General features: G+C 38.5%; 2 protein-coding genes across 9 annotated transcripts in view; both read left to right on the top strand.

Annotated features, from left to right (window-relative positions):
• Positions 1-379: 379 nt before the first annotated feature.
• On the top strand, positions 380-5,498 carry LOC117468740 (transcobalamin-1-like). 7 transcript variants are annotated; one of them, XM_034112993.1, is made up of 6 exons: positions 380-485; positions 997-1,228; positions 1,304-1,339; positions 1,569-1,707; positions 1,979-2,112; positions 5,474-5,498. In XM_034112993.1, the coding sequence occupies exons 2-6, from the start codon at positions 1,015-1,017 to the stop codon at positions 5,476-5,478; spliced, it is 528 nt and encodes a 175-aa protein (XP_033968884.1). In that variant the 5' UTR covers positions 380-485; positions 997-1,014; the 3' UTR covers positions 5,479-5,498. The 7 variants fall into 7 exon arrangements, with proteins under 7 accessions (XP_033968884.1, XP_033968885.1, XP_033968886.1 ...); XM_034112994.1 differs by lacking the exon at positions 5,474-5,498 and adding an exon at positions 2,197-2,581 and having other exon boundaries at positions 997-1,123; XM_034112995.1 differs by lacking the exon at positions 5,474-5,498 and adding an exon at positions 2,197-2,581 and having other exon boundaries at positions 997-1,144; positions 1,325-1,339.
• Positions 5,482-19,820, top strand: part of LOC117468739 (transcobalamin-1-like) — a 44,313-nt gene continuing 29,974 nt past the window's right edge. The window contains exons 1-5 of one of the 2 annotated variants that reach the window (XM_034112987.1): positions 5,482-5,605; positions 5,705-6,047; positions 6,543-6,681; positions 6,953-7,086; positions 7,171-7,559. In XM_034112987.1, the coding sequence (XP_033968878.1) occupies positions 5,723-6,047; positions 6,543-6,681; positions 6,953-7,086; positions 7,171-7,232 (660 nt within the window). In that variant the 5' untranslated portion in view covers positions 5,482-5,605; positions 5,705-5,722 and the 3' untranslated portion in view covers positions 7,233-7,559. Of the gene's footprint in view, positions 5,606-5,704; positions 6,048-6,542; positions 6,682-6,952; positions 7,087-7,170; positions 7,560-19,820 lie in introns of those variants that run through there. The other variant, XM_034112988.1, reaches the window with a different exon arrangement.

The following is a 19,820-nucleotide window of genomic DNA, read 5'->3' as shown; positions in this document are numbered from 1 at the left end:
GTTGGCCAGGCGGGCACAACTTGCATACATGGTAATTACAACCCTAATATCAACCCTAACAATGGGAAGTGAATATTTAGTAGCGAGATGTGAATTCAAACTGGGAAAATCAAACCAGAGAAGGAAGTTACAGTGATACTTAAATGAGACTTAATGATACATTTCTGCAATAATCATAAACTGGTTCACACTCACAAACACGTACACGTCACTGTGTTTTCAACAAACAAGGAAGAGATTTGTATTTCCTGATGACGTGTCACTGTCGCTGAATGTGGCTATTGTTCATGATTTTACATATTGTCTTGTGACTGTGAGAACATTTTGAAATGTATAATGACTCAGCTGGATATCAGCCTGATAGGTGATTTGTTGCTTCAGTATAATGTGAGGTTTGGAAGAGAACTACAAATGATACTGACCAGGAGTCCCTCCATCACGACTAAGCAGGAGCTTCTTCAGAAAGATTCAGAGAACTCCTACAGGTATGTTACAGTAGAGATAGTTTTTGACTGTTTGTGATGCCCCTGTGGGTTCATCTTGAGAGGGTGTGGCTGTGCTGCATCCAGCCGCCTTGATTGTAGTAACTCAGGGCACCTGGGTCTGGTGCCCTGCAGCTATTTAAAGCCTCTCTGCTCCTCTCTGCTTTTTCCTGCAGGCATCCGGCTCTGTTGAGTATGCTATCAATTATTTCAGTTGCTTCACTTTGTGCACCTCAACATCCTCACACTCATACATGTCCATGCAACCCTCACCCTGCATTTACACTACTGATACCACTGACGTCCACACCTTATACTTTACTTACTTGGCACTTAATTAATTTGGTTGATTTGAATTGCTTGTGTAAATAAACATATTTTGCTAACCGTTGACATGGTGTGTCTCCTCTTTGTTGTGGCTTTTTGAGCCAGGTGATAACACTGTTTGACACAAGGTGGTTCTGTTTTTGGGAAAAATCTTGGCATTTGTAATGATATTTGCATTATTTCTCAGGTTTAGTCCGACGTCAGAATGATGACCCCTGCTTTCCTCTCTGTGGCTCTGCTGCTGCTGGTGCTGCTTCCTGGGGCCCCAGCTAGAAAGGACTCACCTGAAAGTGATTCAGCTGAAAGCAATTCAGATGAAAGTATTTCAGCTGAAAGCAATTCAGATGAAAGTATTTCAGCTGAAAGCAATTCAGATGAAAGTATTTCAGCTGAAAGCAATTCAGATGAAAGTATTTCAGTTGAAAGTATTTCAGCTGAAAGCAATTCAACTGAAAGCAATTCAGTTGAAAGTATTTCAGCTGAAAGCAATTCAACTGAAAGTATTTCAGCTGAAGTTGCACCAACTCCAAGTAAGAGCTGCAGAAAAAAATCATTTGTCATGTTTTGATTAAAGGACCACATCAACAAATACTTTAATATCACTGATGTGCAATAACACTTCCTGTCAATATAAAAGTGTATGCAAAGTAGGGTTAGGGTTTCTGATTCTGGCCATTAAAAACAATACATTTTGCATTCCTGTATGTTGTGTATTCTCTTTTTAGATTGTGTACTAACTATGACTTCATTTTTCTCCAGATTGTGTAACTCCCTTCAGCATCCTGGTGTCAAACTCTGTAACCAACGCTCCCAACAAGACCTACAGCACGTGTGTGGTTTCCAGAGGAATCTTACTGGGAGGAATGAGGAGACTGCAGGAAACAAACAAAGGGTTTAGGTAAGATCATCACATCAGCTTTAAGCACGAATCGAGCCCTTTTCAATTATAACCAGTGGTGGAATGTAACAAAGAACATTCACTCAAGTAATGTAGTTAAGCACAATTTTGAAGCACTGATACTTCATACTTCTACGACTCTTCTTACTTTTCACCATAAAATGTTTAACTCACCACTGTTTTCTCTGTCAAAAGCAATTATCTAAACAGATATATAATAATGTTGTGTATTCCATGTCCTTCATTGAGATATCTCCTGTCGTCCCTGCAGGTTCACCTACACCGAGGATCCCAACTACGGCCCATATCTGCAGAGTGTGAATGGTTTGAAAGGCAGTACAAAGGACCGCACTTACTGGGAGCTGCTGGTCAAAAAAGCCAACGAAACCATCAGACTTAATGTTGGTGAGTCAAGCTGCTTTTTGTCTTTTTAAAGTCAACTTCCACTATCTTATTCAAAATCAATTTATATCATATTTTTGTTTGCGGGTATTGGAGCTTTCATTCCGAGTGAAAATGACCAAATCATCCTGAATTTTAAGGACTACTAAAGGATCCGACGCCACTGGAAATCATCATAAGATCAAAGCCAGATTCAACTGTATTATTATGTATTTCATACATTCAGATATAAATAACAGCTTGATACATAACCCCTAATGTAAACAAAAGAGGGGTTCGCATTACGATGTCTTGACTTTTTGATGGTCTCATGGGAATCCACCTTCACTTTAAATGTTCTGCTTGTAATCAAATATTTCTTCTTTCCTATTACTCAGGCAGTGGGATTACATAACACTATACTCACTTGAACATGCTTTGTGTGAATCTTTCTGTACCAGGAAACAAACAATAAAATATCCTTTACATCATTCAAACATCATTGAAATTTGTGTGAAGAGAACTTTTTCCTTAATTGTCCCTCATGCACGAACACCATTGTATTATGTAATTTGGAACATTAGCATCATTTCCAGAAAGGTTTCAGAACGAGGAAAACATCATGCACACCATTGTTGGCATTCATCCTGTTCAACATTTCCTAAACAATATGAAGGTCACCACTTACAGATGGCAACACAATACTGATATATAATTGTTGGTTAATGTTTGGGTAATTAAGGAAACTGTCTTAGGAGTCAATAACAGAACACGATGCAAGTGTAATATCTGTGGCTACTTACTGTAAGTCTTTGTTAATGTTAAGACTCTTTCTATTTCTTAATTAATCAAGAATAAATGTAGTTATTCGTTCATAGAAGACACATTTTCTGTTAAAATAAAATGTTTCAAGAATAATTATGTTGGTGTCGTTGATACTATTTGTATAGATGCTACTGTTCAAGTAATTTTTGGACAATACTGTTTTCTATTGTCGAAATGACAGCAAAAAGGTCTTCCTGTTTTTCGGTCATATAATATTATATCCTTTTAAAAACTTATATTGAGCTTTGATTTATTTCAGGACAAATTCTTGTTTACACACTGCCCACTATAAATTACATTTCAAACCATCATCAAAATACCACATATAGTACAACCAGCCACACAAAGGTAATTTAAACACGAGGAACAGCTGATTTAATATAAGTTGTGTAAACTCAACCTCCAGGGGTGGGTAAGACATCTATATTCTATAAGGTAAAGAGGCTTCATTCACTTTTAGAAATGTTGACATAAATGCAATCGACACTCCGACAACAATCTTACTACTGTAAGCAGGTAGAATCAGGAACATAGAAACAGGAAAAATAAAGGTAATGCAATAAACTGTCAGTATTTTGAAATTGGTTATGCTATGTTTAACAATATATTGCTCTTGGATAGATAACATATGCTAGTGTATTAGTTACGCATTTATACTATTCTTTAAGAGGCCCTTTTTGGGGTTCTCCGCTCCTTTTCTCCGTCACGTTGTTTCCATAGCAACAACAACTTCCTGTCAATAGCGTAAACTCGCCTTCAAAAATAAAGCATCTAAATAAAACAGGAAGTTAACCTAAATGACATTTAAGACAAACAACTGCAACGGAAGTAACAAAAACAATGTAATATCCTTTTCAGTTTCACAGAACACAAATTGGGTTATTTACACATCATGCGCCCTGGTGACCGGACATCTCCTTCATAAAACGAGTAATAGGGGGAATCGTGTGTGTGTGTGTGTGTGTGTGTGTGTGTGTGTGTGTGTGTGTGTGTGTGTGTGTGTGTGTGTGTGTGTGTGTGTGTGTGTGTGTGTGTGTGTGTGTGTGTGTGTGTGTGTGTGTGTGTGTGTGTGTGTGTGTGTGTGTGTGTGGTTAAAACGTAGCAGCCTCGATCTCTATTCAGCTGTTCTAATGAAGGTAAACACAGTGAAGGCGGCGCGTAAAAGACAGCTCTCTGCGTGCAGATAGCAGATACTGTGAGAGTCACGGACATGAATTCATGGATCAAGGCAGGCTGGTTTACAGACTCTCCTGTTTTGCGAATCCGGTGCTTAAACAAATAGCTCTACACCTCTGGCCGAAATGTCCCTAAAATGAAGTCCGAGTTTGAAATGTATCTCAAATAATGTATGCACTGCCATTTCCCCACATAAACATAACAGTCTGCAATGAAACGGTTGTCTCCTGTGCGCTCCGCTTCGGTCTGGGGACATTTTTAGAAATACTAACATATAAACTACGCATTCTGGTACTCTCTGAGAAGAAAAAATATATATATATTACTACCTGACATATTAATAATATTTGATGCCATTGTTTGTTTGTCACTTTGTTCTGACAGCTCCACACAGACAGATAGTCTGTGTGAATTACTTTAAATTGTGGGTAAGGGTAGATAGCTCCCATTGTTCTGTGACCTGTCAATCATCAAACCGGGGGTCAAAGTTCATTATGTGTTCATTTTTATCTGAAGTTGTACCCATGGATGTATAAATAGTAGTTCTACCGCAAAGTTATTCTCCGTGGGGACTTCCGGCAACAATCTTGATTCTGATTGGCCAGAAGACTCGAAAAAACATCAGCAAAGATGTTTTATTGAGAAGATGATCACTACGTGACAGCAGTTTTCAAAACCGTTTATGGTGTCCGGTACTTCCAGTCCAACGCCTACTGCATGCACAGCGTTAGAACCTCGGGCCTTCAAAATAAAAGTTTGACTTTTTTTCCCAAAGAAAGAAAAAAAAAAAGAATTTCATTAATTTTCTTTTCAAGTTCTTTTTTCTTCCCTCACACATCCGCGACCCACTCGAAATGGGTCCGCGACCCACTTTTGGGTCGCAACCCACCAGTTGAGAACCACTGCCTTAGAAAGGCTTTTGTGATAGTTGTAGTGTTTCTATTTTTAGTATTGTATTGTCACCTTGCAGCATTCTTGCTAAATGTAGGGTGTTTGGTTTCATACTGGTTCAGATTTGTTCTACCTTTGCTAGTGTTTTGTTTGGCTCCAGTGCTATTTCATAACATTAAGGTTACTTTCGCTTACATGATGCCTACGTGATGTCCTAGTGTATTAGAACATATTTTCCTGCTTTTGACTTGCTGAAGCATTGAGATATGTCACAGTCTGCTCCCTCACTTACCTATTTTCTGCATTAGCATTTATCAATCACCTTAGTCACATGGTAGTCACACATCACTGTGTTTTCAACAAACAAGGAAGAGATTTTTATTTCCTGATGACGTGTCACTGTCGCTGAATGTGGCTATTGTTCATGAATTTACATATTGTCTTGTGACTGTGAGAACATTTTGAAATGTATAATGACTCAGCTGGATATCAGCCTGATAGGTGGTGATTGGTTGCTTCAGTATAATGTGAGGTGTGGAAGAGAACTATAAATGATACTGACCAGGAGTCCCTCCATCACGACTAAGCAGGAGCTTCTTCAGAAAGATTCAGAGAACTCCTACAGGTATGTTACAGTAGAGATAGTTTTGACTGTTTGACACAAGGTGGTTCTGTTTTTGGGAAAGATCTTGGCATTTGTAATGATATTTGCATTATTTCTCAGGTTTAGTCCGACGTCAGAATGATGACCCCTGCTTTCCTCTCTGTGGCTCTGCTGCTGCTGGTGCTGCTTCCTGGGGCCCCAGCTAGAAAGGACTCACCTGAAAGTGATTCAGCTGAAAGCAATTCAGATGGAATTGTTTCAGCTGAAATCAATTCAGATGGAATTGTTTCAGCTGAAAGCAACTCAGATGAAAGTGTTTCAGCTGAAATCAATTCAGATGGAATTGTTTCAGCTGAAAGCAATTCAGATGAAAGTGTTTCAGCTGAAAGCAATTCAGATGAAAGTATTTCAGCTGAAAGCAATTCAACTGAAAGTATTTCAGCTGAAGTTGCACCAACTCCAAGTAAGAGCTGCAGAAAAAAATCATTTGTCATGTTTTTATTAAAGGACCACATCAACAAATACTTTAATATCACTGATGTGCAATAACAGTTCCTGTCAATATAAAAGTGTATGCAATACCACTTCTTTATACACTTATTATGTGCAGTTAACACTTTATTACTTTACAATTTGTTAACGTTTCCGGCTCAATATACTTTTATATATTGATTTACTTTTTAAATACTACTTTTACCCTTGTTAAGTCATTTGTTTTTGCTCATTTGTTTGTATTTGTTATAACATGAGCTTGCCTTTTTATTGAATATATAAATCTACTCTTTTTCCTTTTTTTTATCTGCACTGTACTTCTGCCGCTGTTTAGATATTTCCTTGATACGGGAAGTAGGGTTAGGGTTTCTGATTCTGGCCATTAAAAACAATACATTTTGTATTCCTGTATGTTGTGTATTCTCTTGTTAGATTGTGTACTAACTATGACTTCATTTTTTTCAAGATTGTGTAACTCCCTTCAGGATCCTGGTGTCAAACTCTGTAACCAACGCTCCCAACAAGACCTACAGCACGTGTGTGGTTTACAGAGGAATCTTACTGGGAGGAATGAGGAGACTGCAGGAAACAAACAAAGGGTTTAGGTAAGATCATCACATCAGCTTTAAGCACGAATCGAGCCCTTTTCAATTATAACCAGTGGTGGAATGTAACAAAGAACATTCACTCAAGTAATGTAGTTAAGCACAATTTTGAAGCACTGATACTTCATACTTCTACGACTCTTCTTACTTTTCACCATAAAATGTTTAACTCACCACTGTTTTCTCTGTCAAAAGCAATTATCTAAACAGATATATAATAATGTTGTGTATTCCATGTCCTTCATTGAGATATGTCCTGTCGTCCCTGCAGGTTCACCTACACCGAGGATCCCAACTACGGCCCATATCTGCAGAGTGTGAATGGTTTGAAAGGCAGTACAAAGGAACGCACTTACTGGGAGCTGCTGGTCAAAAAAGCCAACGAAACCATCAGACTTAATGTTGGTGAGTCAAGCTGCTTTTTCTCTTTTTAAAGTCAACTTCCACTATCATATTCAAAATCAATTTATATCATATTTTTGTTTGCAGGTATTGGATGTTTCATTCCGAGTGAAAATGACCAAATCATCCTGAATTTTAAGGAGTACTAAAGGATCCGACGCCACTGGAAATCATCATAAGATCAAAGCCAGATTCAACTGTATTATTATGTATTTCATACATTCAGATATAAATAACAGCTTGATACATAACCCCTAATGTAAACAAAAGAGGGGTTCGCATTACGATGTCTTGACTTTTTGATGGTCTCACGGGAATCCACCTTCACTTTAAATGTTCTGCTTGTAATCAAATATTTCTTCTTTCCTATTACTCAGGCAGTGGGATTACATAACACTATACTCACTTGAACATGCTTTGTGTGAATCTTTCTGTACCAGGAAACAAACAATAAAATATCCTTTACATCATTGAAATTTGTGTGAAGAGAACTTTTTCCTTAATTGTCCCTCATGCACGAACACCATTGTATTATGTAATTTGGAACATTAGCATCATTTCCAGAAAGGTTTGAGAACGAGGAAAACATCATGCACACCATTGTTGGCATTCATCCTGTTCAACATTTCCTAAACAATATGAAGGTCACCACTTACAGATGGCAACACAATACTGATATATAATTGTTGGTTAATGTTTGGGTAATTAAGGAAACTGTCTTAGGAGTCAATAACAGAACACGATGCAAGTGTAATATCTGTGGCTACTTACTGTAAGTCTTTGTTAATGTTAAGACTCTTTCTATTTCTTAATTAATCAAGAATAAATGTAGTTATTCGTTCATAGAAGACACATTTTCTGTTAAAATAAAATGTTTCAAGAATAATTATGTTGGTGTCGTTGATACTATTTGTATAGATGCTACTGTTCAAGTAATTTTTGGACAATACTGTTTTTCTATTGTCGAAATGACAGCAAAAAGGTCTTCCTGTTTTTCGGTCATATAATATTATATCCTTTTAAAAACTTATATTGAGCTTTGATTTATTTCAGGACAAATTCTTGTTTACACACTGCCCACTATAATTTACATTTCAAACCATCATCAAAATACCACATATAGTACAACCAGCCACACAAAGGTAATTTAAACACGAGGAACAGCTGATTTAATATAAGTTGTGTAAACTCAACCTCCAGGGGTGGGTAAGACATCTATATTCTATAAGGTAAAGAGGCTTCATTCACTTTTAGAAATGTTGACATAAATGCAATCGACACTCCGACAACAATCTTACTACTGTAAGCAGGTAGAATCAGGAAACATAGAAACAGGAAAAATAAAGGTAATGCAATAAACTGTCAGTATTTTGAAATTGGTTATGCTATGTTTAACAATATATTGCTCTTGGATAGATAACATATGCTAGTGTATTAGTTACGCATTTATACTATTCTTTAAAGAGGCCCTTTTTGGGGTTCTCCGCTCCTTTTCTCCGTCACGTTGTTTCCATAGCAACAACAACTTCCTGTCAACAGCGTAAACTCGCCTTCAAAAATAAAAGCATCTAAATAAAACAGGAAGTTAACCTAAATGACATTTAAGACAAACAACTGCAACGGAAGTAACAAAAACAATGTAATATCCTTTTCAGTTTCACAGAACACAAATTGGGTTATTTACACATCATGCGCCCTGGTGACCGGACATCTCCTTCATAAAACGAGTAATAGGGGGAATCATCGGGAAGTTCGATGTGTGTAGAGGTGTGTGTGTGTGTGTGTGTGTGTGTGTGTGTGTGTGTGTGTGTGTGTGTGTGTGTGTGTGTGTGTGTGTGTGTGTGTGTGTGTGTGTGTGTGTGTGTGTGTGTGTGTGTGTGTGTGTGTGTGTGTGTGTGTGTGTGTGTGTGTGGTTAAAACGTAGCAGCCTCGATCTCTATTCAGCTGTTCTAATGAAGGTAAACACAGTGAAGGCGGCGCGTAAAAGACAGCTCTCTGCGTGCAGATAGCAGATACTGTGAGAGTCACGGACATGAATTCATGGATCAAGGCAGGCTGTTTTGCGAATCCGGTGCTTAAACAAATAGCTCTACACCTCTGGCCGAAATGTCCCTAAAATGAAGTCCGAGTTTGAAATGTATCTCAAATAATGTATGCACTGCCATTTCCCCACATAAACATAACAGTCTGCAATGAAACGGTTGTCTCCTGTGCGCTCCGCTTCGGTCTGGGGACATTTTTAGAAATACTAACATATAAACTACACATTCTGGTACTCTCTGAGAAGAAAAAATATATATATATTACTACCTGACATATTAATAATATGTCAATCCTGTCAATCATCAAACCGGGGGTCAAAGTTCATTATGTGTTCATTTTTATCTGAAGTTGTACCCATGGATGTATAAATAGTAGTTCTACCGCAAAGTTATTCTCCGTGGGGACTTCCGGCAACAATCTTGATTCTGATTGGCCAGAAGACTCGAAAAAACATCAGCAAAGATGTTTTATTGAGAAGATGATCACTACGTGACAGCAGTTTTCAAAACCGTTTATGGTGTCCGGTACTTCCAGTCCAACGCCTACTGCATGCACAGCGTTAGAACCTCGGGCCTTCAAAATACAAGTTTGACTTTTTTTCCCAAAGAAAGTTAAAAAAAAAAGAATTTCCTTCATTTTCTTTTCAAGTTCTTTTTTCTTCCCTCACACATCCGCGACCCACTCGAAATGGGTCCGCGACCCACCAGTTGAGAACCACTGCCTTAGAAAGGCTTTTGTGATAGTTGTAGTGTTTCTATTTTTAGTATTGTATTGTCACCTTGCAGCATTCTTGCTAAATGTAGGGTGTTTGGTTTCATACTGGTTCAGATTTGTTCTACCTTTGCTAGTGTTTTGTTTGGCTCCAGTGCTATTTCATAACATTAAGGTTACTTTCGCTTACATGATGCCTACGTGATGTCCTAGTGTATTAGAACATATTTTCCTGCTTTTGACTTGCTGAAGCATTGAGATATGTCACAGTCTGCTCCCTCACTTACCTATTTTCTGCATTAGCATTTATCAATCACCTTAGTCACATGGTAGTCACACCCTGTTTCTCTCTCACACTCTGTTACACCCATTAGCTCCACTAGTATATCAGGGTTGCCAACTTTGGGTACCTGGCTGGAGTGAGATTTTGATATCATGGGTTTAATTCGGTTTAATTACACATATGCGCACGAAATGACTGCTATCGTGTCAGCAGCGGGACCTTAGCATATATATAGGATATATATACAATATATACAAATACACAATAATGGACACAGACTATAAAGGGCACACAGTTTCATTCACTAATGTTTGTTTCCACTGTTTTATTGTGTGCCTGTCGCGATAAGCAATTAATTGACTTATCGTACGATAAATAAAAATGACCTCGATAAATTCCCATTTACATGAGGATGTGACTAGCAGTTTGAAAGGATGTACTTGAATTATTATTATATATTATCATTATGTCAGTGGTCTAAAATGGTCATACAACGGTGCCGACAATATTATCGTTTATCGCAATAATTTCCAGGAAAATGTATCCAACAAAATTAATTATCGTGAGAGGCCTATACATGAAACACACACACACAAACAAATCTACAGACTTACTCCAAACTGCCAAATATATTAATTAACACACTCTCACTCTCATATACTCTTTGACTCTATTTTGGCCTAGTAGAACAATAAGCAGCAGACTTTTACTTTTTTATCATTTCTACTGGATCTTAGATCTGCGCATGCGCTCCAGAGTATCTTTGTTGGGTAATCTATGGTAGGGCTAACCCATACAGTGGTGGGGCTCAAGTCAGTATTTGCAATGTAATTACATACACGCTCCCCCCGACAGTGAAACGCCACGTGTGAGGTTTAGATTATTTCCCTGTCTCCATCCAAATTGAACTGTATGAAATAAAAAGGCACATTTGTCTTGTAGTAAATAAAAAGGGCGACCTGGAGCCAATCCTGCAATTTCCCCACAGGTGAAAGAGTTGACATGCTGAAAACCCAACCCCTGCAGGTAAGGGGGGTCTGGGGGGATTCTCCCCCAGGAGATTTTTTTAAATACTAACATAAAATACACATTCTGGTACTCTCTTGAGAAGAAAAATAAATAAATCTATTACTACACATTTAAAAAAATGAATGCCATATTAGTTTTTTGTTACTTTGTTCTGAAAGCTGAACCTGCTGCAGCAGTGCTGCTCCTCACAGAGAGAAGAGGGAAGAGGCTGTGTGAATTACTTTACATTGTGGATAAGGGTGGATAGCCCCCATTGTTCTGTGTGTCAAAATGAAAGACAGCCCACACGCCTATCAATCATCAAACCGTGGGGTCTTATTTCATTACGTGTTGATTTCTATCAACACGTAATGTTGTATCGATGTATAGAGATGTACTACCGCAAAAGTATTCTTCGTCGGGACTTCCTGCAACAACACCACGCCGTTATCGTGATTCTGATTGGCCAGAAGACATTATCAAAGATGTTCTATTGAGAAGACGATCACTACGTGACAAAAGTTTTCAAAACCGTTTCTAGTCTTCGTATTCTTGTTTTTGGCGTGAGAATAGTTTGGGCAGCGTGAGAGCGTGAGATTGAGAGTGAAAGCGTGTGTCACACGCCAGATGCGTGAGAGTTGGCAACCCTGGTATATAGGCCCCCTTCACTCTCACCTCAGTGCCAGATCTACTTGCAGCAGCATGCAGTTATATCTCACACAGGCTCCGCCCTCTACTGGACTCTATGGGTACAACTCTCTATCATGTCGTGCGTGCATTCACCTACTGAGTTACGTAAACGTAGCCGGCCAATCGGGGCGAGCCTACCTGAATGGGCGTGCAGGCCCACAGTATATAAGGCGGCTACGACCTCCGACCGTCATCCTTTTTCTCTTCAGCGAGCAGTAACAACTGAGACGTAAAACAGAGAAAGAAAGAAAACAAGAGAATGCAATTCCTGAAGAAATTGCTAGTGGGAATGCTTTATGCTGAAAAGCTGACGCTGAATTGCTATGCTGAAATGTAATGTGTAAGAAGAAAGTGAAGAATTTAGATTGAAATGATACATGAACACTGGGGGCTTGAATGTGTGATGAGAGAAGAAAAGAAAGTAAAAAGGCTTGGAAAGCAGCAGAATATTTGAACTGCAAACTTTTGAACTAACTTGATGGCGAATGATCTGTCGCCATGCCAACGGCATTTGATGACATCCCATAATATGCTTAAATGCGTTGATGGCTGCATCGTTACCAAACCTGTGAAGTTTTGGGCCGTTTGGAGCATTTTCACTGAAGTTATGAGAAAACCGTGTTTCATGGTGAGCATTGTGTTGCCATGGCAACGGCATTTGAAGAAATCTCAAAACGGTCCCGTAGATGTCTTCACGGCTGGACTGTTAGCATACATGTGAAGTTTGAGCACTTTTTGAACATTTTCATAGGAGTTATAGCGACATCGTCTTTTATGGCGAGGGATGCGTTTCCATGGAAACGGCATATGGTGAGATCTCAGATTTGGCGTAGAGCTGTTGAGGCATGGACCGGTGATATACAAATGAAGATTGGGGGACGATCGGACCGTGTCCATTGGACTTACAGCGACATCGTGTTTCATGGCGAGTGATCTGTCGCCATGGCAACGGCATTTGATGACACCCCATAATACGCTTAGATGTGTGGATGGCTGCATCGTTACCAAACCTGTGAAGTTTTGGGTGGTTTGGAGCATTTTCACTGAAGTTATGAGAAAACCGTGTTTCATGGCGAGCCTTTTGTTACCATGGCAACGGCATTTGAAGAAATCTCAAAACTCTCACGTAGATGTCTTCACGGCTGGACTGTTAGCACACATGTGAAGTTTGAGCACTTTTTGAACATTTTCATAGGAGTTAATGTAAAGCGACATCGTCTTCCATGGAAACGGCATATGATGACACCCCATAATTGACGTAGAGCTGTTGAGGGCAGGACCATTAACCATTATCTAAAGTCTGCTGCTCTGAGCATGTCAGTTGGAGTTATGACATCATCATGTTCCATGACACAGGTGTTTATATTTGAGCTAACGAGGTGTCCAGAGATCAAAGGTTTCCATTGTTCTGAATGAGAGATAAACCTCTTACATGTGAACGTTTTGTTGAAGAACCGTAACAGATATCGGTGAAATTTCAAAGCGTGAAGCATCTCAAGGACCTTGAGTATCTGAAGTGTGCTTTTTGTGTACTTTCGGGTCAATAATGTGGCCTTTTTGGCAGATTAACTAAAGGTGTGCGGCTGCTGCTGTGAGGAAATATCAGCCTGAAATTACAATGGGCTTTAATGGAGACATGTTTTTGTCACTTCATGCCCTTAAGAGGCATTTTGTTTAATTATTTTTGCTTAATTATTTGTAATTTTTCAAGCTACGAGATGTTTTCCTACGTTTGTCATGAAAAATTATGTCTCAGGAATGAAGGGTTTGGGAATTATGGCAGTTTAAAAAAAGAATATGAAGGCAAATTTCAAACTGTCCTCCACTCTAACTCTGACATCACGCACTCTCCGTATCCACGGAGGGGCTCTTTGGATCGATTACCTCGGTCACACAGCGCTTCAGTCGACTGGAGGAAGAAAGGGTGCAGCTCAGCCGCATGCTGCCGCTGTCTCTTCCTCGCGCTCCTCCTCAGGGGAGAGAGCGCGGCGCTACGGTGAGGAGAGAGAGACGCCGGTACAGAGCCCCCGCGGCTCCCGTTGCCCCCTCTACGGCCTCGGCTCGTCCCGCGGAACCAGCTCAATACCGGCATTCACGGGCCCCACCTCCGCAGAGGGCCTCTGGGTGGGGTGCGCCGTCCTCCCGGAGCTGTCTGGCGGGGGGAGGAAGCGTCCCGGCGGAGAGAGTGGTTCTCTCCACCCAGGATGCGAGGGCGAATCCCGCCTCCTCCCTCTTTGATGCAAATATGGTGAAATATTCCAAATAGAAATGATTGAATATATCCCAGTCTGAGTGTAATTTCTCTCCACAATTCCACATAATGTTAACCGTACAGATTCCCCACTCGCTGCCCCAGTTGTAACTCCAGTAAAGGAAGCAGCTAGTGGGCATGCACATGTGAGAGTGATAAATTGCAGGAAGTGCTATCAGAAGCGCTATGTGGGTACAGGGGCCTTATGGGCGGCGTGTGATTGTTGGGAGACACACCGCGCCTAGTGTAAAGACTCCAATTAATGCATTTTACCGTCTTAAGGCCCTGACACACCAGGCAGTCACCAGAGAACTCGCCGACACCGACACCGACAGTTCCATCGACGAGTTTTCCTGCGTCTTGGCCATGTGTCGCACTGGAACACACCGCAAAGACTTCAGCCGAGCACGTACGAACTGCGCATGCGTGAGTGGCAATAACTGTCCTTACCAGCAGGCGGTGGTAGTGTGTATTCGTCATTCAAAATAGGCAACAACCGGAAGAAAGAGAAGAAGAACAGACTGTGATATAAACAAACAGCAAATAGCGTGTGCGTTCCATTTTCACTCTCGTCCATCGAAAACATGTTTTAGAATATAAAAATACATGAATGATGAAATGAGCACATAAAGTGCAGACATGATATAAAATCACAGTTAATAGACCTGCATCTGATGATCGCAGTGTTCTGGCGGGTGTGTAGTTTATTGAGTCAGCAATGTAGTAATGTATGTAATGTAATAATGGCCACTTCTTGCTAAATTTACATTTCCATGTGATGCTTTTATCCGAGGCGACTCACAATAGGTAAATGAACAGCAGTAGACACTATCTCATTTACTTAGACACTGTACTTAAGGACAATGTTGAGGTACTTGAGACTAATCCTGCAACTTTATACTGACAAATAAACCGGACTTGACCAAAAAAATCACGGAGCTCTCAGCAGAGGACAGCCGGGGACGCTCCCGCCGATATCAGAGATGTCCCTGCTATGTGTGGGAGGTAAGAGAGGACATTTAAGGGCTACAGATGGAGCCTCTTATTTTGGACCCCAGCATACAGCTTCCTGCCGACTGCCAGCCAGTTGCCAGCCAGTTGCCTGCCAAAGACCAGTATTCAGGAATGTTAGGCCCTCCCACTATTCTCCAATTTCAGGGTTTAACCAGGAGATGGCGCTATATATTAAATAACTAAGACTTAGTTTTTCACAATAGAAAATGCAGATATTATATAAAAAACTAAAGTTAAAATCTTGTTTTTAATGCCCCAAGAGCAATAACATCTTGTCACAAGCTTTTTGGAAGAAAAAGACTGACTCAAGAGACCTGTAGTTGACTAATTACAGGCCTCAATAAAGTTCTGCCATTGGTTGTGAAAAACAACGGTGGACATAGTGGAAAGTGAAATTGACATTGTCGAATTTAATAAAAATACAAAATAATGTATCTGTGTACGTGTTTTACTATGTGATCTGCACTTATCAAACATCTAATTAAGGCGAGACACCCCAGGTGAATAGGGTATTTTTAACTTAAAGATATCAGCTAAATATTTCTCCAGTTAATTACTTACAATAAGGCAATTGTTTTTTGTATTACAAGTTTTCTGAAATAGCATGTTTAAATATCCAAATGAACCATTATCTCATGAAATATGCGCATATTTTAACACATTTCAGGAACCGAAATCTGAACTTTGGATAAAGCCAGGATCAAAATTATTGTTTCATTTTGTAGTCATATTAGTATCTAAGGCTTTTACAGAAGGGATTTTGGATATCTCTTTGTATCACTCCATAAATCAGAAAATACTGTCAACAGCCCTAAAATATCAATTTTCACCATGTTTTTAGGTATAAAATGTTATATAATTCAGGCTATGAATTATATATGACCAAACCCTTCTGTAAAAGCCTTCATAATATTGATAGGAATATAACTGGAAGGTTTGGTGTATGTAACTGCTGAGTGATTCTACAATTTAGGGTACATTCCATGTCCATTGATGTCCATTGATGATAATTATAATTATTCTAACTATTTTCTTCAAAAATATCATATTTTGCCTATTATTGGAAAGCATGTTATAATATCACACAAACATTATGTGCATCCTATGCTTTATTTAGCTTGAAATGTGTCATGATGTTCTTAAATTGTCAGTTTTTGCTATGTCCGTTTTTCAGTTGAGGGTGTCTTGGATTCAAAATAATGAATAAAAACCATTAAAGTAAATTTAAAAAATGATTCATTTATTTCAAAAGTCTAAATACTAAAGAATAATAACATATTTTTAATTGATTTCCCCCTTTAAATAATTTAAATATCTTAATATATGAATGTCCGCAAAAGTTCTGTCAACTATGTTACTAACAGAACTTCCCCCTTTAACTCAAAAATTGTTTGTCCCAATACCATGTCACCAGCATCACATGATGCCATGTTCCTCTTTGGCAGACATTTTGAACACACTGTGGTGATTGTCCTCTACATTTTTACAATATTTTATGTATAATAGCACATGGTCAATTAATATACTCATTGACAATCAACAATGTTACGTACATTGTTATGGTTTACAATTGTTTAATGATTTTAATTCAATTATATGTGCAAATGTGATGTTAACCTGTTCAAGAAAATGACATGTGGTCATCCAGGCAAGGCCTACCATTGAAATGATGGGTCAAAATAGGGAAATTGTCAACTAGGTTACCTGTCAACTGAGTTACCCAGTACTGTAATAACTGTAGTAACTTAGTTGACAGGTAACCTAGTTGACAATTTGTACGACATGTAGACGTCATTACACATCATTATCAATGGAATTTTGCACTTCTGCCTTGAAATTAACATAGTGCTGATGGTTAATAATGTGTCCAGTCAACTATGTTATTTGCGTCAAATGTTTGACTTTCATTGTCAACTATGTTGCACCTCATTTTTTCAAATTTAAAATATCTAAAATAGTGCTTCTGATATCCTTTATAGTATAATGTATATCTACACAGGTTGGAGTTTTACATGACATCTCTTAAAACTATCAAAATGACCTGTATGGTAGTTTTATAATACAAAATATCCCTAAACTTAATGACAGTGCTGAACATATCACATGAAAAAACAAAACTTTAATACAATTATTTTTTAAACTTTAAAAAATCTTTGGATATATGGTAGAATAGACTCAAGAGCCTTTCAAATTTGATTTTACTTGAAGTGCAGGACTTAATCAAATGATTGTAATGACATCAAGTTTGTCCGTAACATAGTTGACAAACTGAGTAGTGAAAACATCCTTTCCCTTAAAATAAAAAAATATATAAAAATGTTTAAGCTTTGCAACTAGTGGATATGTTACACTGAGGAATATACTAACTTGAACCACTGATTGTTCTATCTATACATTTTATTTGGCATTAGTAAATAATTATGCACATTTACAGATATTTTACATGATATGAGTGATAACACGTGTTATAAGGGCTATTTCGCACAATAGGTGTGCCTTGAGATTTTTACTTGTCCTTTGGTGTGCCTTGGGCACAAAAAGTTTGGGAACCACTGCTGTAGAGAAATGTAAACGTTCACCATCCCCCACCCGCCTACTGTATGTTGCTTTTTGACATGTAAATGGGTAACTACCCCCCTCTGAGTGAATACCTGTTGTACCTGTCCGGGGCTAAGCCCATAGGACGATGCTCTGATGTCATCACCCTCGCACATTGGTCATATGTTTACAAAAAACGATGTTAACACTTTCTCGTTCTTAATATATGCTATATTTAGGGTCGATATGTGTTGAATTTACTTTAAAATAGCAGATCACTGTGATTCACTTCTCCGCGGCTCCTCCGTGCAGAGAGTCCCCCCCCCCCGTTGACAATTCACGAGCGTCTAACTCTCTCCCCCCTGTGAAGAGATATCACAGGGGGGGGTTGGGACACACACATTCCGATGGCCAATTCGTTTTAAACAAAGAGTGGGGTGGGGGCTGGTGAACGGTATGGTCAATGTTTGTAAACACTGTGACATTTTGACTTTATTTGATCATTTCAGTTAAAAACTAACATTCATATTTCATATTACTGTTTTGCCTGGCTGGACCTGTAATTTACAGGAAAGGAGTGCACGCTACTAAAGAGACACGCTACCATGGAAACCAAACAATGGTGTTGCTGTATTGAAGTCCGAGTGGAAACAGTCATATTTGGAGCGTTATGTTAGAATGAAACAGCGAGGTCGTGACTCACAAAAAAAAAGTGTTACTTCACTAACTGTAAGCTTGTCACTCAGAGTAACCTACAGTTAACTTAACTGTTGGAAAAGAAAGATCAGAGTTAGGAGTGTGAACACACAGCTGAGAGCTGCCGTTTCATTCTGACTGTTTAAAAAACGGTAACAACGGACTATTTTTCTTAGCGGATGCATGTAAATTTAAATCAATACATAGAACTATGTTTTAAATCAATAAAAATATTTTCTAAATCCATAAAAGCATTTTAATTAATATTGGGAGTCATGTCGTTACTTTGTTGAGAATGTGGCCATGTAATAAGCGGGATAATTTGCAGCGACTTGGTCATTATGGGGAAATAACACCCAGGGATCAAGATCCCTCCGCGACGCGGAGGGATCAGTAATTTTTAGTGAATTACTGAGTTTAGGCACGTTAATAACATTTTAATGAAGTTGAATACAGTATATTCATATTTGTCAGTGATTTCATGTCAATTCGGCGAACATAAACGATTAAATTAGGATTAAAAATCGAGAGCCGGCTGCTGTTCGTTACGGTAACCCAACTAGGACACTTGACACAGTGGCTTTTGGCAAAGCACACAAAGAAAACAAAAAAAACCGAGAGAGATGAATTATTGTTATTACAACGTGACTTCACTATTATTTAACAACTATTTTTATTGGGTTCTTTTATTTGGGGTTAAGTACATTGTCAGAATAAGTGAGAAATGGATTTAACTTCTGTTAGACAGCTATCATACTGAATAAATATTTATGCAAAAATGTATGGCATTAATAATGTATATCTAATTACATTTAAAAATGTATGGCATTAATAATGTATATCTAATTACATTAACTGTGAATGTCTTTCATTTTATTTAAAATGAAATAAAATTACATAAAACATTTTCCATAAAAAAGTTGATTCAAGAACAAATCAGTACTTTTCTTATATGACTATTATTGCTAAATTTGAAAGGTCTTTACCAGCTTTGGAATTATATATATATATATATATATATATATATAGCACCTTCTGCCATCCCATCTCTACTGACATATGGATCTTAACAAAGATCCGCTATACATTAGTACCAGATATACTGTACACGGACATTTTAGTGAACCAGACCAGCTGTTTCCGCCGGGTCTTCGCTTCCCGGGCATCACGTTGTTTACAAGTGTGTTCAGATGCTAAATGACAAGTGCAAGTGACAATTGTTGTCGTCTTCTCTGTGAACGTTTTTTTCTCCGTTATTTTGCCATTTTCAGATTTAAATTTCGAGCGGAAAGCTAACCAGGAAGTAATAATTACTTAAGCGGAGAACGGAGAAAGTAAACGTTACAGCAGGCATAACAACAGCCGGTGTTTATTTTATTATAATATTCAAGAACAAATCAGTACTTTTCTTATATGACTATTATTGCTAAATTTGAAAAATCTTTACCAGCTTTGGAATTATATATATATATATAGCACCTTCTGCCATCCCATCTCTATATA

Source organism: Trematomus bernacchii, unplaced genomic scaffold (assembly GCF_902827165.1).
Source record: "Trematomus bernacchii unplaced genomic scaffold, fTreBer1.1, whole genome shotgun sequence".
Lineage (NCBI taxonomy): Eukaryota > Metazoa > Chordata > Actinopteri > Perciformes > Nototheniidae > Trematomus > Trematomus bernacchii.
The sequence above is the reverse complement of the archived record's forward strand: the minus strand, read 5'-3'. Positions and strand labels throughout refer to the sequence as shown.